This window comes from Clarias gariepinus, chromosome 14, assembly GCF_024256425.1.
Source record: "Clarias gariepinus isolate MV-2021 ecotype Netherlands chromosome 14, CGAR_prim_01v2, whole genome shotgun sequence".
Taxonomy (NCBI): Eukaryota; Metazoa; Chordata; class Actinopteri; order Siluriformes; family Clariidae; genus Clarias; species Clarias gariepinus.
Genome location: NC_071113.1, coordinates 17,458,614 through 17,485,536, shown reverse-complemented (window position 1 = coordinate 17,485,536; position 26,923 = coordinate 17,458,614). Strand labels below are relative to the sequence as shown.

The 26,923-nt window shown below is 37.1% G+C and overlaps 1 protein-coding gene across 3 annotated transcripts in view; it reads right to left on the bottom strand.

The window, feature by feature from the left end:
* cyth1b (cytohesin 1b) overlaps positions 1 to 25,177 on the bottom strand; it is a 45,565-nt gene extending 20,388 nt beyond the window's left edge. The window contains exon 1 of one of the 3 annotated variants that reach the window (XM_053511321.1): positions 25,054 to 25,177. In XM_053511321.1, the coding sequence (XP_053367296.1) occupies positions 25,054 to 25,072 (19 nt within the window). In that variant the 5' untranslated portion in view covers positions 25,073 to 25,177. Of the gene's footprint in view, positions 1 to 77; positions 471 to 16,173; positions 16,691 to 25,053 lie in introns of those variants that run through there. The other 2 variants (XM_053511319.1, XM_053511320.1) reach the window with 2 other exon arrangements.
* Positions 25,178 to 26,923: the final 1,746 nt, after the last annotated feature.

The window sequence follows — 26,923 nt, the reverse complement described above, 5'->3', positions numbered from 1 at the left end:
CACTTTTCCTCCGAAAGCTTCAACGCTGAAGATAAAAAACAAACAGATAAATAATAAACAGGAAGACTCTCACTCACCGATTGCAGCTTCCGATTTCAGCACCATTGTGCACTCCTGCCTTCACTGAAACACCGCTGAGAACAGTCAAAAACCTGAGCGGTAAAAATCTACACTGTTCACTCACTACAAACGAAAAGTCCAACTCTAACGCCTACTCAAAAACACCTCTCCAAAATACTGTAACAGCCAGTTAACCCGACGTATGTGCGACAAAATGCCATGCTTCACAGGCGGGGCGGGGCATACCAGTCATTCATTTTGAACAGCCAATCTCTGACTTCAGTTATACAACTCCCGCCCCCTCTGTTTGCTCCGTGCGCTTCCGACGCACGCGCTGCAACGTAACCCCTCCCACACTCGCATAGCACGTACACTTTTCACCGTGCGTTTGACGTCACGCCCCCCGCCGCATGGCTAGAGTCAAGTAATTCAATGTTCCCGTAAGAAAGACACAGCTGTTACTCGTGAAAATGTAGGTTCTTGGAGGCCCTTTATATAAGAAATGAAAAGATATGCATCGTGTGCGGGCTTCTAAATTTGATTATTCAAAACAAGTCAATTAAAGTCATAAACTGCTGCACATTATGGTTAATCAAATCTCTGCCTCATTGCTTTCAGATTGTAAAACCCAATATCCCAATATTTTATGTATATTTATAATAAATAATATAAATAAATATTAAATTTAATTTAAAAAAATACAATAAATTCAACAAAAGTAGGTCCTCCAGCATCCTTCCATTCAAGGCAAAAAGATGCTTGGTATGCAACAACAACAAAAAAAAATAATCAACATTTTCTTTCTTCTGTTGACAAAAAAATAAAAAAATAAAAAAGGATATCCTAAATACACAATGTGGCATTTACAGGAACAGCATAATGCCCCAAAATTTAGTGCAAATACATGTATTTTTGTATTTATGGTTACCAACATGATTATGATGTAGTAATATTTATTATTATTGTTGTTGTTGTTATCTGTAATGGTAGCAGTAGTAGTAGAAGAACCTGTTTTGCTGCTGTTGCTATTATTAATGATGATGATGATGGTAATGTAGAAATATCATTCGTTCATTTTCAGCACTCATGTTTTTGGCCCAGTCGGTGTGGGTCTGGTTTCAGAGCCAATTCTGGAAACACTGGGAGCAGGATGGGAGAATCAAAGCCAAATGGGATGCCAGACCATCTCAGTTCACCATGCACAGCCACACACTCATTCACACCTAGCAGCACATTTTAAGCTTAGCCAAAACACCCATCTGGGTGTTTTGGACAAAGAAAACCCACACAAACATGGGAGAACATGCAAACCTCCACAACGACATTAACATGAGCTCAGAATCAAAACAGAGACCATAAAGCTGTGACAAGGAATCTGTTACCCCACAATGCTGCTTATCTAGAACTTCTAGGGGAAAATGTAAAAAAAAAAGAAGAAAGAAACACAACTGTAAGCAAATCTTGTGGCGAAAATACAACAATACTGAATGTTTTTATCACAAAGAAAAACAGGGACATTTATCAGTCAACATTTTACATTAGTACATTTGTACAGAGAGACTGAACACCAAGACTACACAGACACTGAAAACATGCAGTATTCGAAAAGGTCAGTAGATGTCAGACTTTATAACTTTTTTTTACAATTTTTGCACCTGGGTTTATGAAACCCGAGTGTGTGTGGAATACAAATTACTCTGGAGCAAAAATACCATCAAAAGGTATCCATTTCTTGTCTTAAAAGTGATACCACTTTCTATATTTATTTACGGTTTGTAAAACATTTACAAGAAACTGCTAACACTTTTGCCAACACATTGTGTTTCCAACTGGTATGCCAACTCTAATTGCAACCTTTTGCAGGAAACCTGCATTTTGCATTTTATGTTTCCACCAGGCCTCAAAAAACACCATTATTTTAAACAGCAAAGAGTTAAAGATTTCTTAATAAATGTCAGAAAAACTGCATGCAGGGAAACATTCACAGGAGAAACTGGTTTCTTAGCTGTGGTATGAGACTGTTATCATGGCAATAAATGCTTTTCTGTTCTTTCCTAAGAAAGTTAATTAAAGTGAATAAAGGTTGTGTATAACTGTGTTGACCAATACACGCACACACACACATACACATACAGACACGCTTTTGCATCTTCTAAACAACCATACTAGTAATAAATATTGGTTTTTAATTTAAATTGTTCTCCTGTTCATGAAAATATTTCAGACAACCATAAATAGATGGGGTGCCAACCCATCACAAAGTACAGGCACACACACACACACACACATACAGAGAGAGAGAGAGAGAGAGAGAGAAAGAGAGAGACCCAATCATGCGCTACACACAATTTGGAAACACCAATCTTACAACATTTTTTTCGGGGGAAACCAGAAAATGCAAAGGAAATACACATATTATAACAAAAACATGCAAACTCCACACACACACAGACTGGCGGCAACATTCAAAACCCAGACGCAGCCACTGTGGCTGCCATAAATAAATTTCAATTAAGAATAAATGATCGATTACAAGCCTATTAACTCTCAAGATTTTCACTTGAAATAAACATACACTTTCATGAATTGAGTGGATCTTTCACAGTAAGTCCTAAATGTTAACAAATTGAACATTAGAACATACAATTAGTTTGTTGGTAGCCTTCCATTAAGAAGGGAAAAGCCACATTGCTCACTGACATGACTATATACTGAAAAAAAGATATTATATAATAATTAGAGTAAATAATAATAGATGGATAAGTAGATAATAATGCTAATGAAAATCAGACAATGCCTTTGAATCACGAATCAACAAAAAAAAAAAAGAAGAAAAAAATAAAAATGGCCTGTACAAATTAGTTGGTACCTCTAGAAAAGACTGCAAATAACTAATTAGCATCACAGGTGTCTTCAGTCTCGCAAAAAGCTATTCAGCCTATTTAAATGAAGAAAGGTAGTCATTGTGCTGTTTGGTAGCATGGTGTGTACCACACTGAACCTGGACCAGAGAAAGCAACGCAGAAGAGTTGTCTGAGGAGATCATAAAGAAAATGATCCATAAGCATGTTAACAGTACAGCCTGTAAAATCACCTCCAAGCAGACTTTTCCATAAGCCAGACTGCTTTTTGAAGAAGGTCCATCAGACAGAACTGGTGCTTTTTGACAAGTCACATCATGTTCACAGATGCAAAAGTGAAGCTTTCAAAGAAAAGAACACTGTAAATACTGTATAACAAGAAGGTTCTGGAACTGCTTTGCTACATCTGGAACAGGGTGTCTTGAATCTGTGCAGAATACAATGAAATCTCAAGACTATCAAGGCAAGAAACCTCCTGGTAAAATGTAAACATACGTCTGAAGCTCAGGCTCAGTCGCAGATCATGGTCCTGCAACAGGATAAAACCCAAACACATCTCCCACCAGAACGGTAAGGACAAAAAAATTAGACTATGTGAAGAAGCTGTCTATGAGTTCTGTGGAAAGAGTTGAAACATTCAGAAAAATGCAACCTTCAAACCTGAAACAACTGGAGCAGTTTGTTTGCAAACTACCTGTTGACAGGTGCAGAAGTCTCATTAAGAGCTACAGAAATAACTTAATTGCCATTAATTGCCTGAAATTGGCAAAAAAAAAAAAAGTTGTGGTTGAACAACAAAATATTACCTTAAAGCCCCCATCATTCCATCATTTTAGTCCAGGTCACTTTCCATGAAGTACAGTATTACTTTTGTGAGTTTAAAGTTAGTTCAGTGATTATTGTGGGTTTTCTTTCTTTAATGGAAGTGTAGCAACTATTTGTCTACGCGTGTATACAGTGACATCCTTAAATGTTTGGACAGTGACAAAATTATATGATTTTTGCCTCTTTAGAGATCCTGCGTGTGACGCCAGAGCCATGTAAAACCAAACCAGCCACCATTTTGTTTCACTCTGTCTACAGATGCTATTGTATGAGGTCAAATGAGGGGAGAAGAACCTTATACCGTCCCTGTAACTGGGACACCAGGCTTGTCTTGGGGCTGGTGGTTTGGGTCATTTGTAAAACTATAAAATGTATGTCAGGGGTCAAAATATTGTTCACGGCATGTGTTATGCATTTGATTTTAAGAACATCCCTCTTAGGATTAATGGAAACCAGCCCTGACTTCATCAAAACATTCTGGCATTCAAAGCACCAGGACCACAGCAAGTGACATTGACAAACTGACAAAGAGGCACATTTTTAGTCAAGGACAATGTGGTAAACATTTAAAAATGTTAATGAATTTGTTCACTTCAACACATTCCATTAGTAAAGCAGTTCTAACAAATCAAGTCCATGGCCTTTATGTGACAGATAGCTCTGCAGAAGAGCAGGAAGACTGCGTCACTCAAGACTGCGTCGCTCATCACATCGTTTTGTAATGCAATAACAGTTTTAAACCCGGCTTCTGTCAGTTACAAGACAAGAGTGCTCACTATAACAAACTTAACCCAAGTGTACAAATCATGTCCTGGTGATATGCAAACTTTTAGACTAAGCTACACTCTTAGGATTTTTTTATTTTTAATTCACACCATACTTTATACTACCGCAAACCTTTAGAAAGAAAGCTAAATGACAGCTTGTCTTGAGCCTTCTAAAAGGAAAACTTCTGCTAACTTCCTCTGAAGCACAGGAAAATGCAAAAAGGACTCAGCTACAGCCCATTAACTCAAAATAGAAACATTAATGTCCTCTCTTCCTTCACCTCTAGTTTCAGCAGCACAAGTACAGTATCTGAGCAGGATTTGTCAAAATGTTGATTACAGACATTAACACAACGTGAGCTACATTGGACAAAATTCCACTGAATAATAAAATGACATTTGAGTCTCTTTCGATTCCTTTTCAGAGCACATTTTCTTTAGCAATCTTTCTGCCACTTCAAACCTGTTTACAACACAATTTTTCTGTCCAAAGGGACTGTCCGATTTATCTGTGTGAATATGTGGTTCTCTGGTGCTGGGTAAGTAGATGACACACTCTCTCCAGACGTTCACTTCAAAGCTGTGATATAAACAACAGACCTGCCACAATTAAGGCAGTCAATAAGTAATAACTATCAGAATTAAAGCCTTATTTATTACAGAGCAACATTTTCACTCCCTCCAGAAACAATAAAAAAAGGACAAAACTAGTTTCAATGCAGTATATCACAGTTGTTTATCAAAAAAATTATTATAAAGTTTTTTTGTGACAGTACGCTACATACATATAATAAAAAATAAATAAATAAATAAAAACACACAACACTGCAAGTGTCTAAGGAAGCCTTTTTGCCATAGAGAAACACTCTGTGTGTGTGTGTGTGTGTGTGTGTGTGTGTGTGCGTGCGCGCGCCCAATACACTGGCCTTTCTGTTTCAGTGTCCTGTGGCTAAACTGGGGTATGCCTGTGAATGAGAAGCAAATCTGCATTCATTTAAATCTTCTTACTTACTTACTGCACATTGTATTTGGACTGCAAAATTCATAAATCTTAATGAATTACTAACCAAGATTTTAAGGGATAAATATGATAGAGTAATTAATATTAGTGGCATGAGATATTTTGCTTGTAATATGACGCTCAAGGTCTCGTCTACAGAGCGTTACAACACTGACTTGTGCAGATCTGAAGAAATTCTAAATACTCTGAGCACAAGTTGTGAATGTAAACATATAACCTTGGAAACACCTTTATGTATCAGCGTGGCCGTGCTCTCCTGTTATTATGGGCAGCTTTCATTAAGTGATTGTGTAGAAGCATTGTAGAGGTGTTGTCTGTATTAGTTAATTGCCTACAAATTGACCAGTTTTTGCTGGGGAGGAGACATCTCCATGTGAAGATATGCAGATGCATGATTGATGACATAGTCCCACCACAATATTCAGAGAGGATTTCAAATGTAATAAAATGTGTGGGAGTAAGCGTCTGAGGTGGAGACTCTATTAAATGGCTGTGGTAACTATGGTGATTGAGAAATAGACCCACCTGCTGTGTGGAAGGTACAATTCTAAGGTTTTACAATAAAAAAAAGAAATACCTGCATCCCCATAAAACATGGCAATCTAAGCCCAAGACACACTGTTCTTGCTTAAATCCTTTACTTAAAATACAGTACAGGCTTTGCTAGTGGAGCCATGTCTCATAAACCTACTGTACAGTGCTAAAGATTCACAGTGTGGAGGTGGGGAAAAAAATAACTAATTACATTGATGCTCAGATTAAGTTTTTTCTTTAAGTGCACTTTTTGTAAACAAATATGAGAAGTAGGTAACAAACATAAAGATCATGCTATATATTCATATTTATATGCTATATATTTATTTTTTATACTGTATTTTATTTGAGATACCTTTGTGATTACGTTTTCCAGCATCATACTACCACTATTGCTCCTGCTCTCTACTTTCTGCTTACCAAAAAAAAATGTAGAATGTAGAAATCCTGATAAAATGTGGGAGGAGAGAGAGGCCAGAGTGGCCTCCGGGGTGCATAAGAAATCGTGAGACCATAGAAGCCATAGAAAAGAGAAAAAAAAGCCGAGAAAAGATTACTGCCATGATTTCAAAGATCCATGTAAGTATCTTTCAACTGAAGTTTATTTGGTTCATCACTTCATTCACACATTGTCCACTTTTTAACACAAAGCACCAGGACTTGTGTTATATGAAATGCTGTGAAATAGTGATTTTTCTAAGTGGAACTCAAATATATAAGTATACATCATGTTTATATATGTCAGCATTTCAGCGTTACAGTACCTGAGGAGGGTGAATTAGTTGAACCAGCTCAGGTTATGATAATGCAGATGATGGTAAACCATAAGCTAGCACCCTTTTGCTTTCATGGTGTACTGCAAGGAAGAAGGCACTTAAGGTGAAAACCCCAAACAGATGTTATGGGTTAGTCGTGAGAAGCATTTTTCACTTCTCTCTGAAACTAGAGTAGGGGTCGTATAGAAAAATTAACATTGATGCCCTTCATTCTTAAAGATTACAGTACTATATTACATGAATGCATATTATTATTATACACTTTCACTGTTGATCTGTCATACTGTGTAACATATCTATTTACCAAAATGGTATATATTAGAATGAAAAGTACATAAACTCTATTAAACCATTCCATTAAAGCCAGTACAGTTGATTATCATTACATTATAATTGCAAATCTTTTTGAGAACTTTGTATAAAGATCAAAAAGAAGGGTGATTTTTTAAAATAGAATTACTCTATTCAAACGAAATGATTCACCTTCATTTCGATCACGTGAGCAGACAAAAACAATACTGAAGCAGCCTACTAAAGTGCACTACCACGAACACACAAAAATGGAAAAATAATAGATGGATGGATGAAAGAATGGATGAGACTATGGGAGGTAACCAGTAGGGATATATGGGATGTAATAAAAAAAGAAGATTAACTGGGGCCTAAGAATCATATGACAGACTGCATAAACTTTGTCTTCACATCACTGGGAATCTGACTGCTTTGCAATAATGCATGAACAATACAGCGGTGATGGCTTTATACTCCCATGAACCCTAGTGGCATGAAAAACATCTGCTATTTTTGATGAACAGAGTTTGTGGTGCATCAAAGTTTGGGACTATTTGTTACAAGAGGGGGAGGGGGAACAAACACTCATTTATAACAAATTACACAGCATCCAAAGCAGTACCACAATGCTGACAGCCTTCCCTGCAGTTTTGAAAAGAACATGAGGCAGAAACAGCCCCAGAGGCCGTGTGTGTTCATAAGCTTATTGCTGAGTACTCTGGCAGGTGTGAGTACCAATTCTGACCAACTATTCCGTATTTGGATATCAGTGCTCCTACTATTATCATCATCACAAGAAAACAGCCAATATGCAAATGGAAATGACAGATAGACTGAGGTATGTATAAGCAAAAGAACAACAAGAAAGAAGAGATAAGGTAAGATGAAATGGTAGCCTGGTGTGAAACCTTCACCCAGGTGCAAGTGGGTAAGATAAATTGCATGCATAATAGATAATGGATTTGGAAATAAAGAGGGAGCAAAGGTACTTCAGTAAACCTGAGGTCAGTATACAGCACATACAGTATATTCTGAACTATCTGCTAGGCTGACCAATTATGCAAAATTTATTTTTTGGTCCCTTTTTAGACATTCAGAGGGGTCCCCAGTATGCACAAAAAAGTAAGAGTAAAACATTCCTTGCCTTTTTCAATTTTTCTCCTTAATATGACTTTATTTTATGGGTAAAAAATTAATAAAAGATTTACATAGACCTATTGCATACATTAGAGGGAAGTCCCATTTCCTGCATTCTGACTATGTAGAAAAGTACACTTCCTCAAAGGGGTGGGGATATTTATTTTAATGCTACAGACATTGAAACAGCTTGTTAGGAACAAAAGAGATTTCAGGCCTGCCAGAATCCATGATCTGAGTGTAATTTCAGCTGGAACATTAACAGACACATTTTAGAGAGATCTAAGACTTATGGCAGCTTAGTAAATAGTAAAACTATTGTAAGACAGCAGCATTTGAAAGAAAATCTTGGATTGAAGGCTTTAACATTGTGGGATGTCAGGTTTTGTGTGTGTATGTGAAAGTCTTGCAATAAATTCAAGGGTTAATTATTATAAATTAATTTTACCGAGCACTTCAATGAGCCATGTCTTCAATGAACCCTTTTTCCACTCACTCATCATCTACAGTGGTGTGAAAAACTATTTGCCCCCTTCCTGATTTCTTATTCTTTTGCATGTTTGTCACACAAAATGTTTCTGATCATCAAACACATTTAACTATTAGTCAAAGATAACATAATTGAAAACATAATGCAGTTTTTAAATGATGGTTTTTATTATTTAGGGAGAAAAAAAATCCAAACCTACATGGCCCTGTGTGAAAAAGTAATTGCCCCCTGAACCTAATAACTGGTTGGGCCACCCTTAGCAGCAATAACTGCAATCAAGCGTTTGCGATAACTTGCAACGAGTCTTTTACAGCGATCTGGAGGAATTCTGGCCCACTCATCTTTGCAGAATTGTTGTAATTCAGCTTTATTTGAGGGTTTTCTAGCATGAACCGCCTTTTTAAGGTCATGCCACAACATCTCAATAGGATTCAGGTCAGGACTTTGACTAGGCCACTCCAAAGTCTTCATTTTGTTTTTCTTCAGCCATTCAGAGGTGAATTTGCTGGTGTGTTTTGGGTCATTGTCCTGCTGCAGCACCCTAGATCGCTTCAGCTTGAGTTGACGAACAGATGGTCGGACATTCTCCTTCAGGATTTTTTGGTAGACAGTAGAATTCATGGTTCCATCTATCACAGCAAGCCTTCCAGGTCCTGAAGCAGCAAAACAACCCCAGACCATCACACTACCACCACCATATTTTACTGTTGGTATGATGTTCTTTTTCTGAAATGCTGTGTTACTTTTACGCCAGATGTAACGGGACACGCACCTTCCAAAAAGGTTAACTTGTGTCTCGGTATTTTCCCAAAAGTCTTGGCAATCATTGAGATGTTTTTTAGCAAAATTGAGACGAGCCTTAATGTTCTTTTTGCTTAAAAGTGGTTTGCGCCTTGGAAATCTGCCATGCAGGCCGTTTTTGCCCAGTCTCTTTCTTATGGTGGAGTCATGAACACTGACCTTAATTGAGGCAAGTGAGGCCTGCAGTTCTTTAGATGTTGTCCTGGGGTCTTTTGTGGCCTCTCGGATGAGTTGTCTCTGCGCCGGCCACTCCTGGGAAGGTTCACCACTGTTCCATGTTTTTGCCATGTGTGGATAATGGCTCTCACTGTGGTTCGCTGGAGTCCCAAAGCTTTAGAAATGGCTTTATAACCTTTACCAGACTGATAGATCTCAATTACTTTTGTTCTCATTTGTTCCTGAATTTCTTTGGATCTTGGCATGATGTCTAGCTTTTGAGGTGCTTTTGGTCTACTTCTCTGTTTCAGGTAGCTCCTATTTAAGTGATTTCTTGATTGAAACAGGTGTGGCAGTAATCAGGCCTGGGGGTGACTACAGAAATTGAACTCAAGTGTGATAAACCACAGTTAAGTTATTACTTTTTCACACAGGGCCATGTAGGTTTGGATTTTTTTTTCTCCCTAAATAATAAAAACCATCATTTAAAAACTGCATTTTGTGTTCAATTATGTTATCTTTGACTAATAGTTAAATGTGTTTGATGATCAGAAACATTTTGTGTGACAAACATGCAAAAGAATAAGAAATCAGGAAGGGGGCAAATAGTTTTTCACACCACTGTATACTGCTTTATTCTGTTTCTATCCCAGGAGACTTCGGGCACGAGGTGGGGTAGACCCTTGACAGGGTGCCAATTCATTGCCAATTGGACCAAAAACCAGTGAGTTGGAAATCATGGGAACAAAGTGGTTTGGCACAGGTAGGAATCCACCCAGTCCTGAATTGGAAAAAATGGAAATTGTTGGGAAAGCACTGATCGGATTCCTTAGAAAAGTAAGACTACAAAAGGTCAGCACCACAGCAACAGAAAAGAAATAAGGGGCGAAAAAATATCTGAAATATAAAGCCAAATGGGATGGTGCGATTTGGCATTTACTTTTTCTTCTTACAGAATGTAACTCCGTCAGATGGACATGTTGCTCAGCAGGCCACCACACAGGCATCACAGGAGATCCATAATGACTAGCCAGCAGCAAAAATACTGTGGCTTACTGTCTAACAACGTGTCCCCTTAGTCATCTGTTTTCTCTCATATACTATTTCCTCTTTAATTCATTCAAATGATCTGCTTTTTTTAAACATTAATACTGTATGTACTATTCACAGCTAGATATCTTTAGACAGCAAACATTTATTAAGCTGATCAGCATGGTGAAGGTTTTGCCTTTGGGTTACACAATAACACAAGCGCCAACCTTAAAGAGCAGTCAATATGCACTTATTAATCATGACTTGGTAGGGATTAGCATGCAACTAGTATTCAGTGTGTTTGTGTACTCTAGAAATGAAACATAAAGCTGTTTCTCCTCCTTGTCACCAGAACTTTAAAACCAATGTACAAGACTTTACACTATAATCATGCCTTGGTAAGTAAGCAGTGATCCATGTACTTATAGTACAGAGAGGGAAAATAAGGAGAGTGGGAGTGAAGTGGAAGACGTGACAGTGCTGTAGCATGCAATTAGTATGCTCTAAAACTGCCCTCCCCATAGCAGAAAGTAAAAACAGAATTGCTTGGATGAAAGCAATGTTCACAATTTTGAATTATAAACTGACACTCATAACTTCTTCTTGCATAAATAAAGCAGAAATTGAAAACAAATAAGGATGGAGAAAAGATGGAAAACATGTTACACTGGTTAAAATTTTTTACATTTTGAATTATGTGAACAAATGTGCATATATTAAACAGCTTGGACCCAGCTGGGAATAAAAAGAACATCAACATCTACATGTATTGTCTATACTTTTTATCCTGTGTAGGGTCATGAAAGGCCTGGAACCTAACCCAGGGAGCTCATGGAACAAGCACTCACATCCAATCATGCACTACAGGCAATTTGGAAAAGTCCACACTGTATGTCTATAGACTGGGTGGGGGGGTGTTACAGCAACATGCAACAGAACATGCAAACTCCATCCACACAGAGCAGAAGTGAGATACAGGTGTGAGGCCACAGGGACAACAACTGAACCGAACAGTGCTACCACAGAACATGCAGAACTATAGAGTGCTATGAAAAAATATTTGCGCCTTTTTAATTTTTTTGCATATTTGTCATATTTAAATGATCGAAATCACCAAACAAATTGTAATACTATACAAAAAAATCCTGAGTAAATACAATATGCGTTTTTTTAAATAATAATTTCATTTAGTAAGGAAAAGCTGTCCAAACCTGCCAACACTATGTAAAAACACCCAAGAAATCACTTAAATAGAACATGTCTGACAAAGGGAAGCATGCTTAAAGCTTTCAAAAGGCAACACATCATGTTGAAATTCTAAAGAAATTTAAGAAAAGATAAAAACAGAGGAAATCACATGTATCAGTCCGGAAGGAGTTATAAAGCCATTTTAGTGTTTGGGACTCCAGCAAACCACAGTGAAAGCCATTATCCACAAATGGAGAAACTTGAAACAGTGGTGAATCTTTCCAGGAGCAGCCAGCCTACCAAAATTACTCATCCAGGAGCTGATAGAACCCAAAACAACATCTAAAGAACTTCAGGCCTTACTTGCTTTAGTTAAGGTCAGTGTCCACGATTCAAAAAATAAGAGAGAGACTGGGCATCCATGGGAGAGTTCCAAGGTGAAAGCCACTGCTGACCAAAAAAGAACTCAAAGCTCATCTCACATTTGGCAAAAAAAAAAATCTTGATCTTGAAAAAATCTAATACTCTTGTGCGAATATTCTGTGGACTCATGAGACTGAAGTTAAATAAAAACTAAGATAGCATTTCATAAAAAGAACATCATACCAACAGTCAAACATGGTGGTGGTAGTTTGATGGTCTGAGGACCTGGACAACTTGCCGTAACTGATGAGACCATGAACTCTGTGCTCTACTGTATCTAAAAATCCTGAAGGAGAACGTCCGGCCATTATTTCATGACCTGATCAGAAACATCCTCCTCTGAATGGCTCATTAAAAAATGGTATTGTAATAGCTTGATTAAGATGCTGTGGCTTGACCTTAAACAGGCCAATGTGGCCAAACCCTCCAATGTGGCTGAATTAAAACAATTCTGCAAAACGCAATAAGCCAAATTCCTCCACAGCGACGTGAAAGACTTATTTCCGGTAAATAATGCAAACAAAAAAATGCAGTTTGTATTTACTTGGATTATCTTTGTGTAATATTGAAATTGGTTTGGTAAGGTAGATCATAAGTGCGACAAATATGCAAAAAAGTCGCCTACGATCAGTATTGAACAGGGCGAATCAATGATTTGGCAACACTATCCAAAACCAAGCCCAAGCATAAGCTTATCCACCAACTGTTCCCTTAAAACGATCACAACATCTTTCTTTGTGTGTATGATAAATGGTATGATGAATGGTATTCACAGTTTAAATACTGTATATGAAAAGGTTGCATAAGCACCTGAAAGTTCTGGTAAATGAAAAGCAATTGGAACAAAAGGAAACAGTACGTATTTAAATAAATACTGAATAATAAACATCCGCAGGGTCCAAAGGAGCAGGTAGGTGTCGCACATACACACACATTTAATTTCACACAACCGCTAGGAGGTCAGTCACAGTGCAAGATGTTTTTACTTCTATTTTATTAAACCTCTCTCTCTCTCACACACACACACTTACTGGAATAACAAGATGATTATAACTGTCATCCACCCTTTTATAGACTCATCATTATTATTATAAATTCCTGGTTCTAAATGCCCTCAAACCCACTGTCTCTGAATCATAATCTCTGTGTGTGTGTGTGTGTGTGTGTGTGTGTGTAAGAGATAGAGAGAGAGAGAGAGAGAGAGAGAGAGAGAGACAGAGAGTGTAACCTCTATAGGCCATTACATCCTACACATACACTTCTGCTATCTGCTCTACTGCTCTTTATTGTTGTAATGTTTCTTATATTCTTTTCTTAGTAAATATTTGTTCCTGTCTTGCTCTCTATCCCTTCAGGCTTTATACCTATTTTGGAGAAAAGGGATTAGAGGTGAAGGTACAATATGAGCAAAGTGAACTAAGTGAAAAAAGATTTTTGTTTTTCCTCACAAACAAAAGCTGGTTGTAATTCAGAAGCAACAGGCCTGCATGCTGCTGGACATCGTGGTTTGTATCTCACATTATACCGTTCTGTTTTTCTCATTTCTGTTGCTTGCGTCACAGATTCAGGAAGCCTGGAAGGTTCAAGCACCAGACGATATGCACCACTATGTGAAACTGAAATCCCTTTCGAGTACGTCCGGTAATATGAGTCTCAAATTCTCCAATCTTAAACATCTTTCTTTGCCAGTCCTTACAGTCTCTATGTCACGGTATCATCTGAAAATGATATGCAAAAGAAAAAGATGGAGACCCACAGAGCAGGTGGCCACCATGTGCATCATCCAGCCCTCATTTGCTATGAGTATGATCTTAAAATGCCGCCTACAAATGCTGACTCAATTCTATGATGACCAATATAGCAGCCATATGAAAATGTTTGGTTACTTTGAATGTCACTGAAAACTTCAGAAAAAAAATGTAGCAACTGATTCCTAGTTCCTTCAACTGAATTCAACAGCAAAAGAAGCGGAACCTGAAAGAAGGCTACCCCACTCTAAATTCACTATGACCAAGGTGTTACTCTATGGCTCATTCATAGGTCCAAGTAAGGCAATCCTTTGTACCAGCCCTTTTATAACCATTACTATTAAAGTCCATATATCATTTCTTTATTAATCAATAATTTTAATCAATACTAATAATTTCTTTTGATTGACCAATGAAAAGTGAATATACTGTATATATATTGTCCATGTTCATGTTCATGTTTCATGGTTAATGCTGTTCTGTCAAAATCTATCTAGGTCACAAGCTGCTCCTTCTCATTATTTACAAGAACAGATCATATGACTTGGTGTGCACTGGTAAAACACAGCTTTCCAGTTCCTTAAGATGAGTGCAGCAGTAAGCAGAACCCAAGGCAAAAAAAAAGAGAAAGAAAACTTGCAATAATGCAGTAAAAGGTTCCTCTCTTCACAAAGACTCATATTACTGGGTTTTTTTTTTTTACAAGATTATATGACAAGCAATTGCTTATTACATATAGAAGTCAATACATAGCATATTCTGAAAGTATTTATATCACAATTGTATAGAAATATAACAAGAATAAAAGTGATTCCTGTGGGTCAGGAAATTCTGTTACAAAAGTGTTTCTAATATTATGCCTGGGAGGTCAGTGCAACATTTCAGTGAAGTGAAAATGCCAACTTCCATTTCATGAGTGTGTGTTTAAGCTCTTCATAGAAAATGGGACACTTACTGTACATTGGCCAAACCTTCGGGTTAAATAATTATACAAATACTATTATTATATATTATTATTGTTATTATTAATAAATTTTATCACAAAGAAAGGGTAACAAAACCATCGGTGCAAGCCAAAAATGAGTAGATCCATCTTTTCTTGACACATGCTCAATGATCTCACTGGAGCAACAATTTTTCAGAGCATGGATTCATTTTTTTGCTTTTGAAGATGCTGTATTAGTAAGATGGATAAAGTTGCTTACTGTCACACAAAACATCAATTAATCAGTAATTACCTAATCTTGAGTCACAACGGATCCAGAACCTATTCTGGGAACCCTGGGCATAGCAATGTAGAACACCCCCCTTCGGACTTTCTCCCAAAACACCAAAAAAAAAAAAAAAAACTAGATCAATCAACATATTGACACTTTTTTAAAAAGTTGACCAAATCAAAAGAAACACACATGAAGATTTTTTTTTTTCGATTTTGAATAAATAAGTGACCTGTGATTTTTATAATGCATTTCCATGATTTGCACATATAAGTCTCCCTCATATAAATCTTGTAGTCCTGAGGCTCCCTTTAGAAGGTGATTTTGGTGTGTCTCCCCCAGCTTCCGAAAGAACACCTAATCTAAATACTATTTAAGTCAAACACCAAATCTAGATGCACACACATAATCTTAACTCTAACAACTCTTAAATCTGACAATTGACTTTAAATCTCTCTAAATACATGGAATTAAAATAGCAGCAGTTTAACAAAATGCTGTGTTTTTTCTCCAAACTTAAAGCTGGCTCATTTCAGCTCAGGTTATATCGCTATATTTTCAAAGCACTGATTTAATATAGTGCATATGCACATTGGACATTTTCTCTCTCTCACTCACACACAAAATACTTCCAGGATCTGGAGAGACTCTATCACCACGGTAACAACACTAGGCAGATCTAACAATTTAACATTACAGAGAAAATAACCCAAGTGTTGAACTCCATGGACTATTTAAGAATTTTCTTACTGTGAAATGTTGATTATCAACAGAATCTAAGTTAACCAGCCGATAAAAATTGAAGGATCACAAACAAACGCATAGCCATGCTGAGAGCAGACCGACCTGCTGGTGCAGCTGGGCGCACAGTGGGACACATGAACGCCTGGAAGCTGGAAGCGCAAAGTTCGCTCACCGTCCCCATCTCAGTTTAGAGCACTCAATACACACAATCTCCCTTCACAGAGTGCAGAAGTGAATGACTCTAAGAGAATGCCGCTTTGGAGCAACGACAGTCAAAGTGAAAAATAGTTTGCTTCCTTTTTTAGTCCTTGTAGAAGAAGAGGGAACTTGCGCAGATATTTTATTCCTCTCGAGTTAGTGATTCCAAATGAAAACGTTCATAGAGACAGGTGTACCCAAACCGTGTGGAGCTCAGCACAAAGCGCTCTCACACCGATGTGTGCTGTCTGTCAGTCTATCACTTGGTTTGTCTGAGTCCCTTGTGTGTCCTCTCCTCCCACTCAATAACTCCATTCTTCACTTTCTTCTTATCATTGACACTATACTGTAGCTCTTCATCCATTTGTTAGAGCTTCTCTCAGAGCAAATCATTCTCTCCCCTCCACTCTGTGTTTATATTCATCCTGTGTGCTATTGTTGCCTCCCTGCTCTTGCACTAAAATAGTCCTAGAGCCAATAGGTTTCATACACATACGCAACGAACACATTAACACTTCACACCACACCTCTTCATTTACACCCACACATTGCACAGTGGCCAGTTTAGTCAGCATGTAACAGCATCATAATTTTGAGAATCAAAGTCATGCAAGGCTATGTATCAGTTTATACACACACTGCCTGGCCCAAAGAAGCAGTCACTATTTGCATTTAAACAGGCAAATATTTAACAGCCTTTGACTGGATAATTACTGCAGCAATTAATATGTTTCGACAAGAATTCTATTAACCCTAACTGATGCATGTCTAAAGATGTATCCTGTGGTCATGGAAACAATATTTTTTTGTTTTAGAAGGGTCAAATTACTGGCCTTCATCAAGAAAAGAAAACAATTAAGGTGGTTACTGAAATAGCTGGAACTGGGTTAAGAACTGTTGAACTCATTTCTAAAAGCTGGAAGGACAGTAGCGAATTGTCAGCTTGATAAAAAAAATGTGCTTGGAATTGACTGTGATCAGAGATCACTAACACATAATGAAGTTGCATCAGAAAAAACTGACAGTATAAATCACAGCTACGTTTAAAAGTTAAAAAAAAAGAGCCTTTCCACATGCACAAGGCAATGAGAACTCACAGGATTGGGACTAAACAGCTGTGTGGCCATAAGAAAACCATCGCCCGACTCTTCCATTATTCTCAGATCTCAGCTGTTGTGTCTTCACATAAGATTGATGAAACGATGCCACAGGAATGTACTCCATAATCAAAGCCAAATGCGGCCAAACAGAATATTAGGTTTTTGCATATTTTATTTGGCCAGGCAGTGTACACATTCTTCGTGTTTAAATTGGGATTCCATATTGCAATAAAAGTTTTATATCTATATACAATAACTGCCTGGAATGCCCAGTTTGGTGTGTCTGCATGTATAAAAATAAAGTCTAAAATATTTGCCTGGTAAGGAGGTAAACACATTTGTTCCATTTTATTCTTTCCCTCCTGTAATAAATAAAGGTAAAATACTCTAATTTTAAATAGATAAATATTCTACAAACTTTAAAATGTTATTCAACAGTAACACTCCTAATATACTTGAGTGCAAATCTGCACTTTCCTGTAGTTTCCTGATAATAAAAGTCCTGAAGGGATTTTCAAGAAGAATAGTGCCCCAGTTTGGTAACCATGACACACACATTTTTACCTTCTTTTGGAAGATGGAAGGACTGGATAATATGAATGGCCCCTAGGTAAAAATGTGTGTGCATGGTGCCCTATGATTGGCTACAGTGGACTTTATTACTGAAAATGTATGAATACAAATTAAATATAGAAATAAAAAACAACAATCCATATCTATAGTATATAGCAAAATCAACAAAAACTTGAAAAGGTCCAAAAACATGTATTGCCATGATGTTGCTCAAAAAAAAACATGAAAACATGGTTTAAAGCAAAAAAAAGCCCTGAACCCTTTGGGTTGAAATTATCCTAGGATGACTCGACTCCTCTTCCAACATCATGGCTAAATGGACACAGTGAACAAAGTTTTTTGCATTTTCTTTAGATGTAATTACTCATAAAAGGTTATGTTCCCTTCATGGTTTCAGCAGTGGATCAGAGTTATCTAATTACCAAGAAAACCATTTCAACTTAAAGTCATATTTCAAAACATATTTATTCTTTCTCATATATTTAAGTCTTTGTTTAAGTTAAAAACTACATTTTATTAGCATAGTTTAGTAAGCTTCAAACATTACCCCAGGAAGTTTTAGATTGTTAGTTAGGAAACTGAGGTTGATATTTGAGATTGGTCAGGAAAAATCCACCCAGAACTTTCCAGATCCCTCCTAAACTTTCCCTATTTTATCTCCTATTACTCATGCACTGTCACTTCCTTCCTTCTCTTTTATTCCAGTCTTTTTACAATCCTAATCACATCATTCATGTCTAAAGTGACCTTTAAAAATATTTTTGCATTAATAATAACTATGATCAAATGAGTCTAAGATAACCTAAAATAAATAAACACTCAAACTCTTACAAAGATCACTTTCTCCAGTGCATTTTAATGATGTCATAGACTTTGCTATTTGTGGTTATGGCTGTTTTAAGTAAGCTTTTTTATGGTGATCTAATGTGTCTGTGTGTTTATATGATTCAGAGCTATGATTATTCTATTATTTCTATTATTGATTCTTTCCAGGTTTATAGAATTAGTAATAGGTATGTGTATGCTACAGCACAGTGGCAGTATCTGTATTCAGTTTTAAATGGAAAACAAAATGGCGGTAAATAGAGTCTCTGAAAGTTCCACTGCAACATCAATTCAGTACATAATTGGTTTTAAATGTGTGCAGAAGAGATTTTATCTGGTTTATTTGATTATAATAATTGATATACCTGACTGCAATCTTTTCTAAATCATTTAACAAACTAGTACATGAGCAACATACTCTGCTTGGCCAAAAAAATACATTACAATAGGCTGCTTCTAGCTTTGTGTATGGTCCACATTAGCCAGGGAATATTTTTGACAAACTTTAACATTTATATACACTTATATACAAATATTTTAAATGTCAAGGTACATATATTTTTCCATCCAGATCTTTGTCCTAGATCTTGTTTTGATGATGAGACTGTCGAACCACTCTGTACAAGAAAGTCTTCTTTGCCACATCCCAAACACTTTCAGTTGGGTAACGATCATGACTGTGTGGTGACCATTTAATGTGTGAAAGTGTTTCCAGACACACTCTTTTACAATTTGACCCAGATGATCCTGGCTTTGTCATCTTGCAAATTGCTCATGCCGTCAGAAAAAAATTAAATCCACTGATGGGTGTTTTTATTTAAACAAACAAATACTTAAGAGCTATTAATTGGATAACTATAACATGGATTGATGTGTTTCAGCTGGCAACAATTCTTTAAATCTAACTGATGCAGCAAATAGTTTCTCATTTCTTAAACAACCAAAAGAACCAGAAGATGCATTCCTTAGTTGTTGAAAAGATGTTAAAGTGTTTCACAGGGGGTTGAATTACTGGTCTGCAGAAAGCAAAGAAAACAACTAAGAAGGTTACTGAAATTATTAGAATTGGATTGAAAACTGTCCAATGTGTTATTAAAACCTACAGTATGGGGATATTGATAACTTTATGGCCTCTGGAGACAGTATTATGATCTGGGGTTGCTTCTGTTGGTCAGGGCTAGGCTCATCAACGTATCAGCAATAGAATGAAGTCAGCTAACTGAATGTACTGTACTGCATGACCGGTTTATCCCATCAATGAATATTTTTCTTCCCTAATGGTATGGAAATATTCCAGGTTATCAATGCCAAGACTCACTGGGCGCAAATTGTGAAAGAGCAGCTCTGGGAGCATGAGTAAGTGTCTTCCTACATGAATTGACCACCACAGAGCTGACCTGTCCTTAACCCCATTAAAAGTCTTTGGGCGTGCTCGAGAATACTTTATGGATTGGTTTAAATCTCGGGTCATCAATACAAGATCTCAGCCAAACATTTTTGCAACTTTGGACAGAAATAAATGTTGTGACTTTACATAAGCTTGCTGAAACACTTTCATGGCAAATGTGAGCGATAATCAAAGCTAAGGGTGGTCTATCTTTTTTTTGGCCAGTATATGGAAATTAATAAATAATAATAATACAATTCTTAGAACATCATCAATTATTCATTTTCATATAAACATTTTATGTTTACGCATCACTTGGGTTGAGCATAAATTTCATAATGACATCAAGACAGTTTAACCAAGTTGTAAATCAGCCCTCATTTAAACTTGTGTGCAGCCTGAATGAGTTGCCTACAGACGTGAAACGTATTGAATCAATAAGTTTCAGTAAGCTAACATGATCTGAAAACTAGAAAGTGAAACTAGAATGTAAAATTAAGTGGTTACATGAACAGAAGACAACAGGCAACTGCAATATGTGATAAGTAAAACTATGATTTTTATGCTTAGATTTAATATATATTTTTCATGTTTGATTTGTATACAAATTCATTTTGCTTTTTCTATAACTTGCTGGGGTTACAATTGACTTCTGTGTTTATATTGATGACAGTCTAGGGTATTATATTTGATGGTCTAATGTTATATTGTGTATTCGTTTGCCATTATTATTTCATGAGCAGACAGTTGATAGACTGTAAAGCCTATAGAAAATATTCTCTCTTTTGTTAACTATAATATGTGGGATGTGAGTTAATTTCTATACTTTGTCTTCATTCAATTAAACACAATACTATACATGCACAGTCTATATATAGGCTGAATACAACACTGAAAATCTGTTTTTCTCCCATTTATAGTATATCAACTATAACTACTGATTCTTTCCACCCTGAGATTTTTGAACTACAGTCTCTATGTGCTGAAAGCTGCTGTTTTCAATTCTTGTCATGTCTCAATAGCGTTTTTGATTTTATTTAGCAGTGTATGAGTAGTTATCTCTTCACAAATGCAAATAACATGACAACCTTTAAGTGTTACATTTTTTATTTAACATGTGCAACTTTGAAGTGCAGAGATTCCACTATTAGATATTATAAGCACACTACTACTACAGCTCTAAAGCTGTGGAAATGAGGAGGAAAATAATAATAAAATAAATAGTCTAGGGCTGCATCCCTATCAGCTGGTTGTTTATACAGTATATGATGTAGCATAATCGTTTCATCTAGTTACACAGCAGGAAGTAACAGAAGCCAGACAGGCTTTTCACTCTCACAGCATACTAAATAAAAACATTTCAATAACATCTTTATAGGGAATGATCACTGTAACATCATTCCCTATAAATATGAATTAGATAGATTTCTGTCTTTCACTTTTCCCTATCTCTCTTACACTGCTTATGAAAGTGCTGGTATATACAGTGTATTCATTATAAGAGGTTCTTAAATTGCGAGAGTACTCACTGACCCTGTCTCAGTTATACCTGATAATTCCATGTTTTACCCCCAGAGATAGTCATCTCCTGAATAGGCATTTGTTACCATGGTTATGGTTACAGTGATGTTTCTAAGTAGCATTTGTTAGCATTCTGCATGTACCATATAATCAGCTCCATCCCAAACCTACAGTGACGTTTTGCTCTCTTAGTACTATAATGTTATATGAGGGTTGTCTAATGCTGAATTTTTATTTTTTTTTTATTTACCCCTAGTAGAAAATTTTACAGTCCTTGGATTACACCGGCCATATTTGCCACTAAACGACAGATTTTTCCCTTTTTCTTACCCAATGCCTGTGACTGTGGCTAATTATAATGGTAAGGTTGTGTGGATCTTGAACGAACAGGCAACACTGCAGTGTTACAATCCATGAGTATGATTTATTCTAATTACATATCTGAATAGGGCATCACTTGCTGCCTAATATATCCCACCCCTGACAGGATAAATGGACATAGAGTCAAATCCACAACCAACATCGTCTGTCACATCAACACAGGAACAAATCATTGTCAGTTTGTCTCTGTCTGATCACCACTGGGATAATACAGTATTTCCAGCAGGCTCTCTCTCTCTTTCTGTCGTTAATGAAAATCTGGCACACTCCATCTTGTAAGTCATTCAAAGTACAGTATAAAAGGCAAAGTGTGAAGTCTTTCTTTTCATTTTGTTAAAGTCATAAAATTTGTTATTTGGCTCTAGCTCACTAGACTCATGTGACTCATGTCCACAGTATGAACATGAGGTGCTTTCTCACTGCATTTCTATACAATTAAGTTTAACAGAACTTCCAACTGCCCTCTACTGAGATTTCTAAGCAACTGCAACATTTGTAAATCTACAGTTAACTTTTCCACAAATGTGCACATAAAAAAAAAACATTGCATTATCTAATCAAATTGATCAGAGTAATTTGGTAAAATGTACCTTAAACTGGGATCAGTTGTGCTTATAAATGAGCTAAACAAAAACCTTGTGTGAGAGGTGTGCTAGTCAAAACTAGGAGAAGAAAAAACACCAAATGCTGCAGCTGTCTGTCTCTGTTCTAACCAATGTCTTAAAAAATAAAAATACAATCATAAATTCTCTGCTAATGACACTGCTGTACACATGCATGAGCAGGGAAGAGTTAAGAGAGCTGACAGACACTTGGATAAGGTAAAGTAAGGACAGACTAAGAGGTTTGCTGTGCAGCTTTGCTTCTTCCTGGATGTGACACATTGCCACGTCTGCAGCTTGCAACCGTGGCAGTGCTCAGAGATCAGAGTCACCTGTGCGTGCATATTCATAATTACCATCCCATGATAACATACCACTCTAACCACAAGGTTTCAGTGCATGTCGTTGGGTACACCAAGGAACAACAACAACATACTCTCACACTCACTCACTTATTCTCTATACTATTCATCCAGTTCAGAGCCATGGAAGACCTGAATGCTTTTTTTTTAGGGGACGTACGGCACAAGGAGGGGAACAGCCCATATGGGGTGCCAATCCACAAGCACACACTCACTCACATACTATGGGTAATTAAAAAAAAAACCTGTATGTTTTTGGACTGTGAGATGAAACAGGAGGAAACTCGCCAAGCATGAGGAGGGCATGCAAACTACTCCATGCACGCAGACCCAAGGCAAGAGCTGAAGTCAGACTCTTAGGTGACAGGCCACAGTGCTAACCGCTACGCCTCCGTGCTGCCACAACAAACTCTCACCTGATCTAATATTCACTGTCATCTCTTACTATTTTTTATAAAATAATCCTCCATCCTCCCTATTTCTCTGTGTATTTGCTATATTTGAGTGGTTTTTGCAACATGGCCAAAAATCTGTCACCATACACTTTGTTGTTAGATATAAAAAGTTTGTATATTTGTAAAATGTTTGCAGAAAAAAAGTTTTCTAACCCAGGGGATAACAAAGGTCATTGATCTTAATTGTGAAGTATGAATACAAAACACACTGTCCAGTGGTGTCAGGTGTTGCTGGCATGTGTGAATTGGAAATGGGTGGAGTACATCTGAGTTCCTGCCGTTTATGTTTTTTTTCTTATTTCCTGTATATCTAGCTCATACCAAAACGGAGTGCTTTGTTCATTTTGTCTTGCTAAAATATATATAAATAAAGCCATCACTCTCACCAAGTAACCATAAACAGCATTTAAAATATATATACAACCTCTATCTCTCCCTCTCTCTCTCTTACACACACACACACACACACACACACAGGGTTGTGCTGTGTCTTAGTTGAGAATTCAGACAGGAAATCCTGTTACACCATTTCTGGTGTTGTCTGATGCTTCAGCACCACATAAAACAAAAAAAACAGGTCGATCAGAATACACAATATCTGAAAATCAAGATCCAATACTGATTTAACTTTTTAATGAACTTTTATGATCCCCTTTCTTGTATGGAGATATTTCATATCAACATAAATACTCAAAAAGTGCAACCCATGCACCTTCAGTTGGATGTCAGTAGGAACGACTCATCTGTCCTGCCCTACCTCACACAGTGAAAAAAGGTATAAAAAGCAGTTGTTTTATAATTATATTATTAGCATGAGCTAATAAAACACATTTTAGTTAAGTTAAAAAGTTAATAGTACTGAATAAAAGAAGATCTTGTGACTTTGGTGACTGTGTAACCCCAACCCTGCTGGCACTGATTCATAATCATCAAAACATTTCGCTATTATACTCTACTGTTTATTACGTTAGCCATACTAGATTCTGGATTTAGTTGCATTTACACTGTGGGAAAACAGAAAGGACAGTAAGCTGTACCTTTACTTATTTCTGCGGGTGTACCCTTAACTGTGCATCTTCTGCACTGCTTAGTATAGCACAGTATGTCTTTCCCTTGATGTGTGCATATAGTGTACTGCACCTCAAAAAATAAAAGATCTCCAGGTTAAAGAAACAGATTAAAGGTACAATACCTGTCCACACATCCATGACATGTACAGTTTAGCATTTGCTAACTTAAAAGTATATCATAAAACAGATTTTTTTTTTTCATTGAACTTGATAATGTATATTACATGATCACCCTAATGACCATGACTGCTGAAGTCCCAGCTATTCTTTACAATAAACCTAGGCTGAGGTGTACTTAAGGAAAAGTTTACAACATGAAAAGTGTCCGGATGTAACATTTACACTGTGGTTTAACTGCTGCTATTTGACAATGCTGTCTATATATAGAGACAGAAGACTGATTGTCCACACTGTGCATCATTCAGTTTCTTCCTAAACCACACTTTCATAACTGCATGTTTCTTACAATACTTCTGACATCTTACGCCTTAAAAAGATTGCGATTTACCGTAAATGTCAGTCTCCATCCTCCCTCTTTATTTCTCTGTGTAATGTTTCGTTACTCGTCCGGTTATTACTGTAAGTCTTCCCCGTGTTAGGAACATTTACCGCTTCTCTCTCTCTCTCTCTCTTTCACTGCCTCCATCCCACCCGCCACCACGTGGCCGCGCGCATCCACTCACCCCGCTGCATGTACAGTACACGTGCGCCTCTACACTAGGAAGTGTTGCAAAAGGCCGACTCTCCCTCTGGGATTAATTAAGTCATCCGTCGAATGTCTATGTCTGAAATCTGTTCTAGTAGGTGGGACCGTGACGAGCAGTGATTTAAGGATTGTTTAGCTCATTGTTTTTATTTTATTTTACCAAACCTACTAAATAAGGACACACAAATACATGGGAAACTTGTTAATGCACCGGTGCAGTCTTAGCTTTGATTTCTCCAGCAGATGGCGCACTTGTATTACTATGCATGGGTAAATGTCTGTAAAAGGTGCTGATAGCTCTTTTGTTAAAACTGAACTAAGACCCAGATCGACTGATGAGTACAAAAAAACAATCGAGACTAAAGGGAATAATGCCAGTTTCTAAGAGCTAATATATCAAAATTAAATACCTTGTAAGCGTGCCCTCTAGTGGTGAAGTCAGGGTTTTATTTTGATGTACGGTATTTTATAGAGGATGATACTCGGCCCAGACGAAGCTTTTTTGGGCTTGAGAGAGAGAGAGAGAGAGAGAGAGCGGGGAGACTACTCACTAGTGTTCATATTAAATATGTTTGTAATTTTCATATATGTTTATCAATGCAGATAGTTAGTTTATAATTTAATCATTGCTTTGGCAACAGTGTATATATTTTTTTACTATTTGCGCCAGTAAAGTGAACTGAACTGAGACCGATAGAGAGAGAGATAGAAAGACGCCATTTCTTCCTTCTGCCACCAGGTGTCACTCCACACCTAACTTTGTTTTACATGTCAGTAGACTCACCCAGTGTTTGAATTTGGGTAGGAAAGAAGAAAATTCCCAAGCAAGATGGAACAGATATCAGGCTTAAAGCCTAAATGGGTTTATAGTATGTTTATCCTGTTTGGTTTGTAAGTGTTTAGCTCTGGTAAAAAAAAAAAAGGAAGAAGGAAAGGTTGAAGTCCAGTTAATTAAATAATGTGGAATTAATTACACAATGCCCTGAAGTTAGTGATTTTTATTATAGATACTAGATCATAATAGGTAATCATCACCTGCATCATGACTCCTCTCGTCCCTGGCACGCAGAGGGGTACTTCCACTGGCTGTCCAGACAGATGAGTCACTCTCTTCAAAGACTGACCTACCTCTTCACCATCCACTTTAAATGATTGAAAATTAAATGAAGAAAAATCCGCCTGTATGCATGTATTTCCTACTGTACAAATTTCTCTTTCCAACATAGCTTTAACTTTAAAGTATTCCTGGACTCTGACTTATTTATATTAGCATGAGGGTATGTTTTTGATGTCGATTATAGCATTGGCATATGTTTGACACTTTAAATGTAAATGTAGTACAAACACACTGTCACTTGATGTCATGGGCTATCAGTGTAAAGGCAACATTTAAAAATATCTAAAGGGAAATACAAATGCACTGATTTTAAAACTGTTTGCATGGAGTTTGCATGTGCTTGGTGGGTTTACAGTTTTCTCCCACACTCCAAACCTATGCAGTGTAAGTTGATAGGCATTTTAGAATTGCCCATGTGTGAGTTTGTGTGGTTGTGTCCTGCAACGAGTTGGCACCCTATCCAGAGTTTACCCTCCCTGTGTGCCCTAAGTTCCCTGGGATAGGTACACATTTCCTTTCAAACCTACATAGGATAAAGGACAGATGTATTAAGTG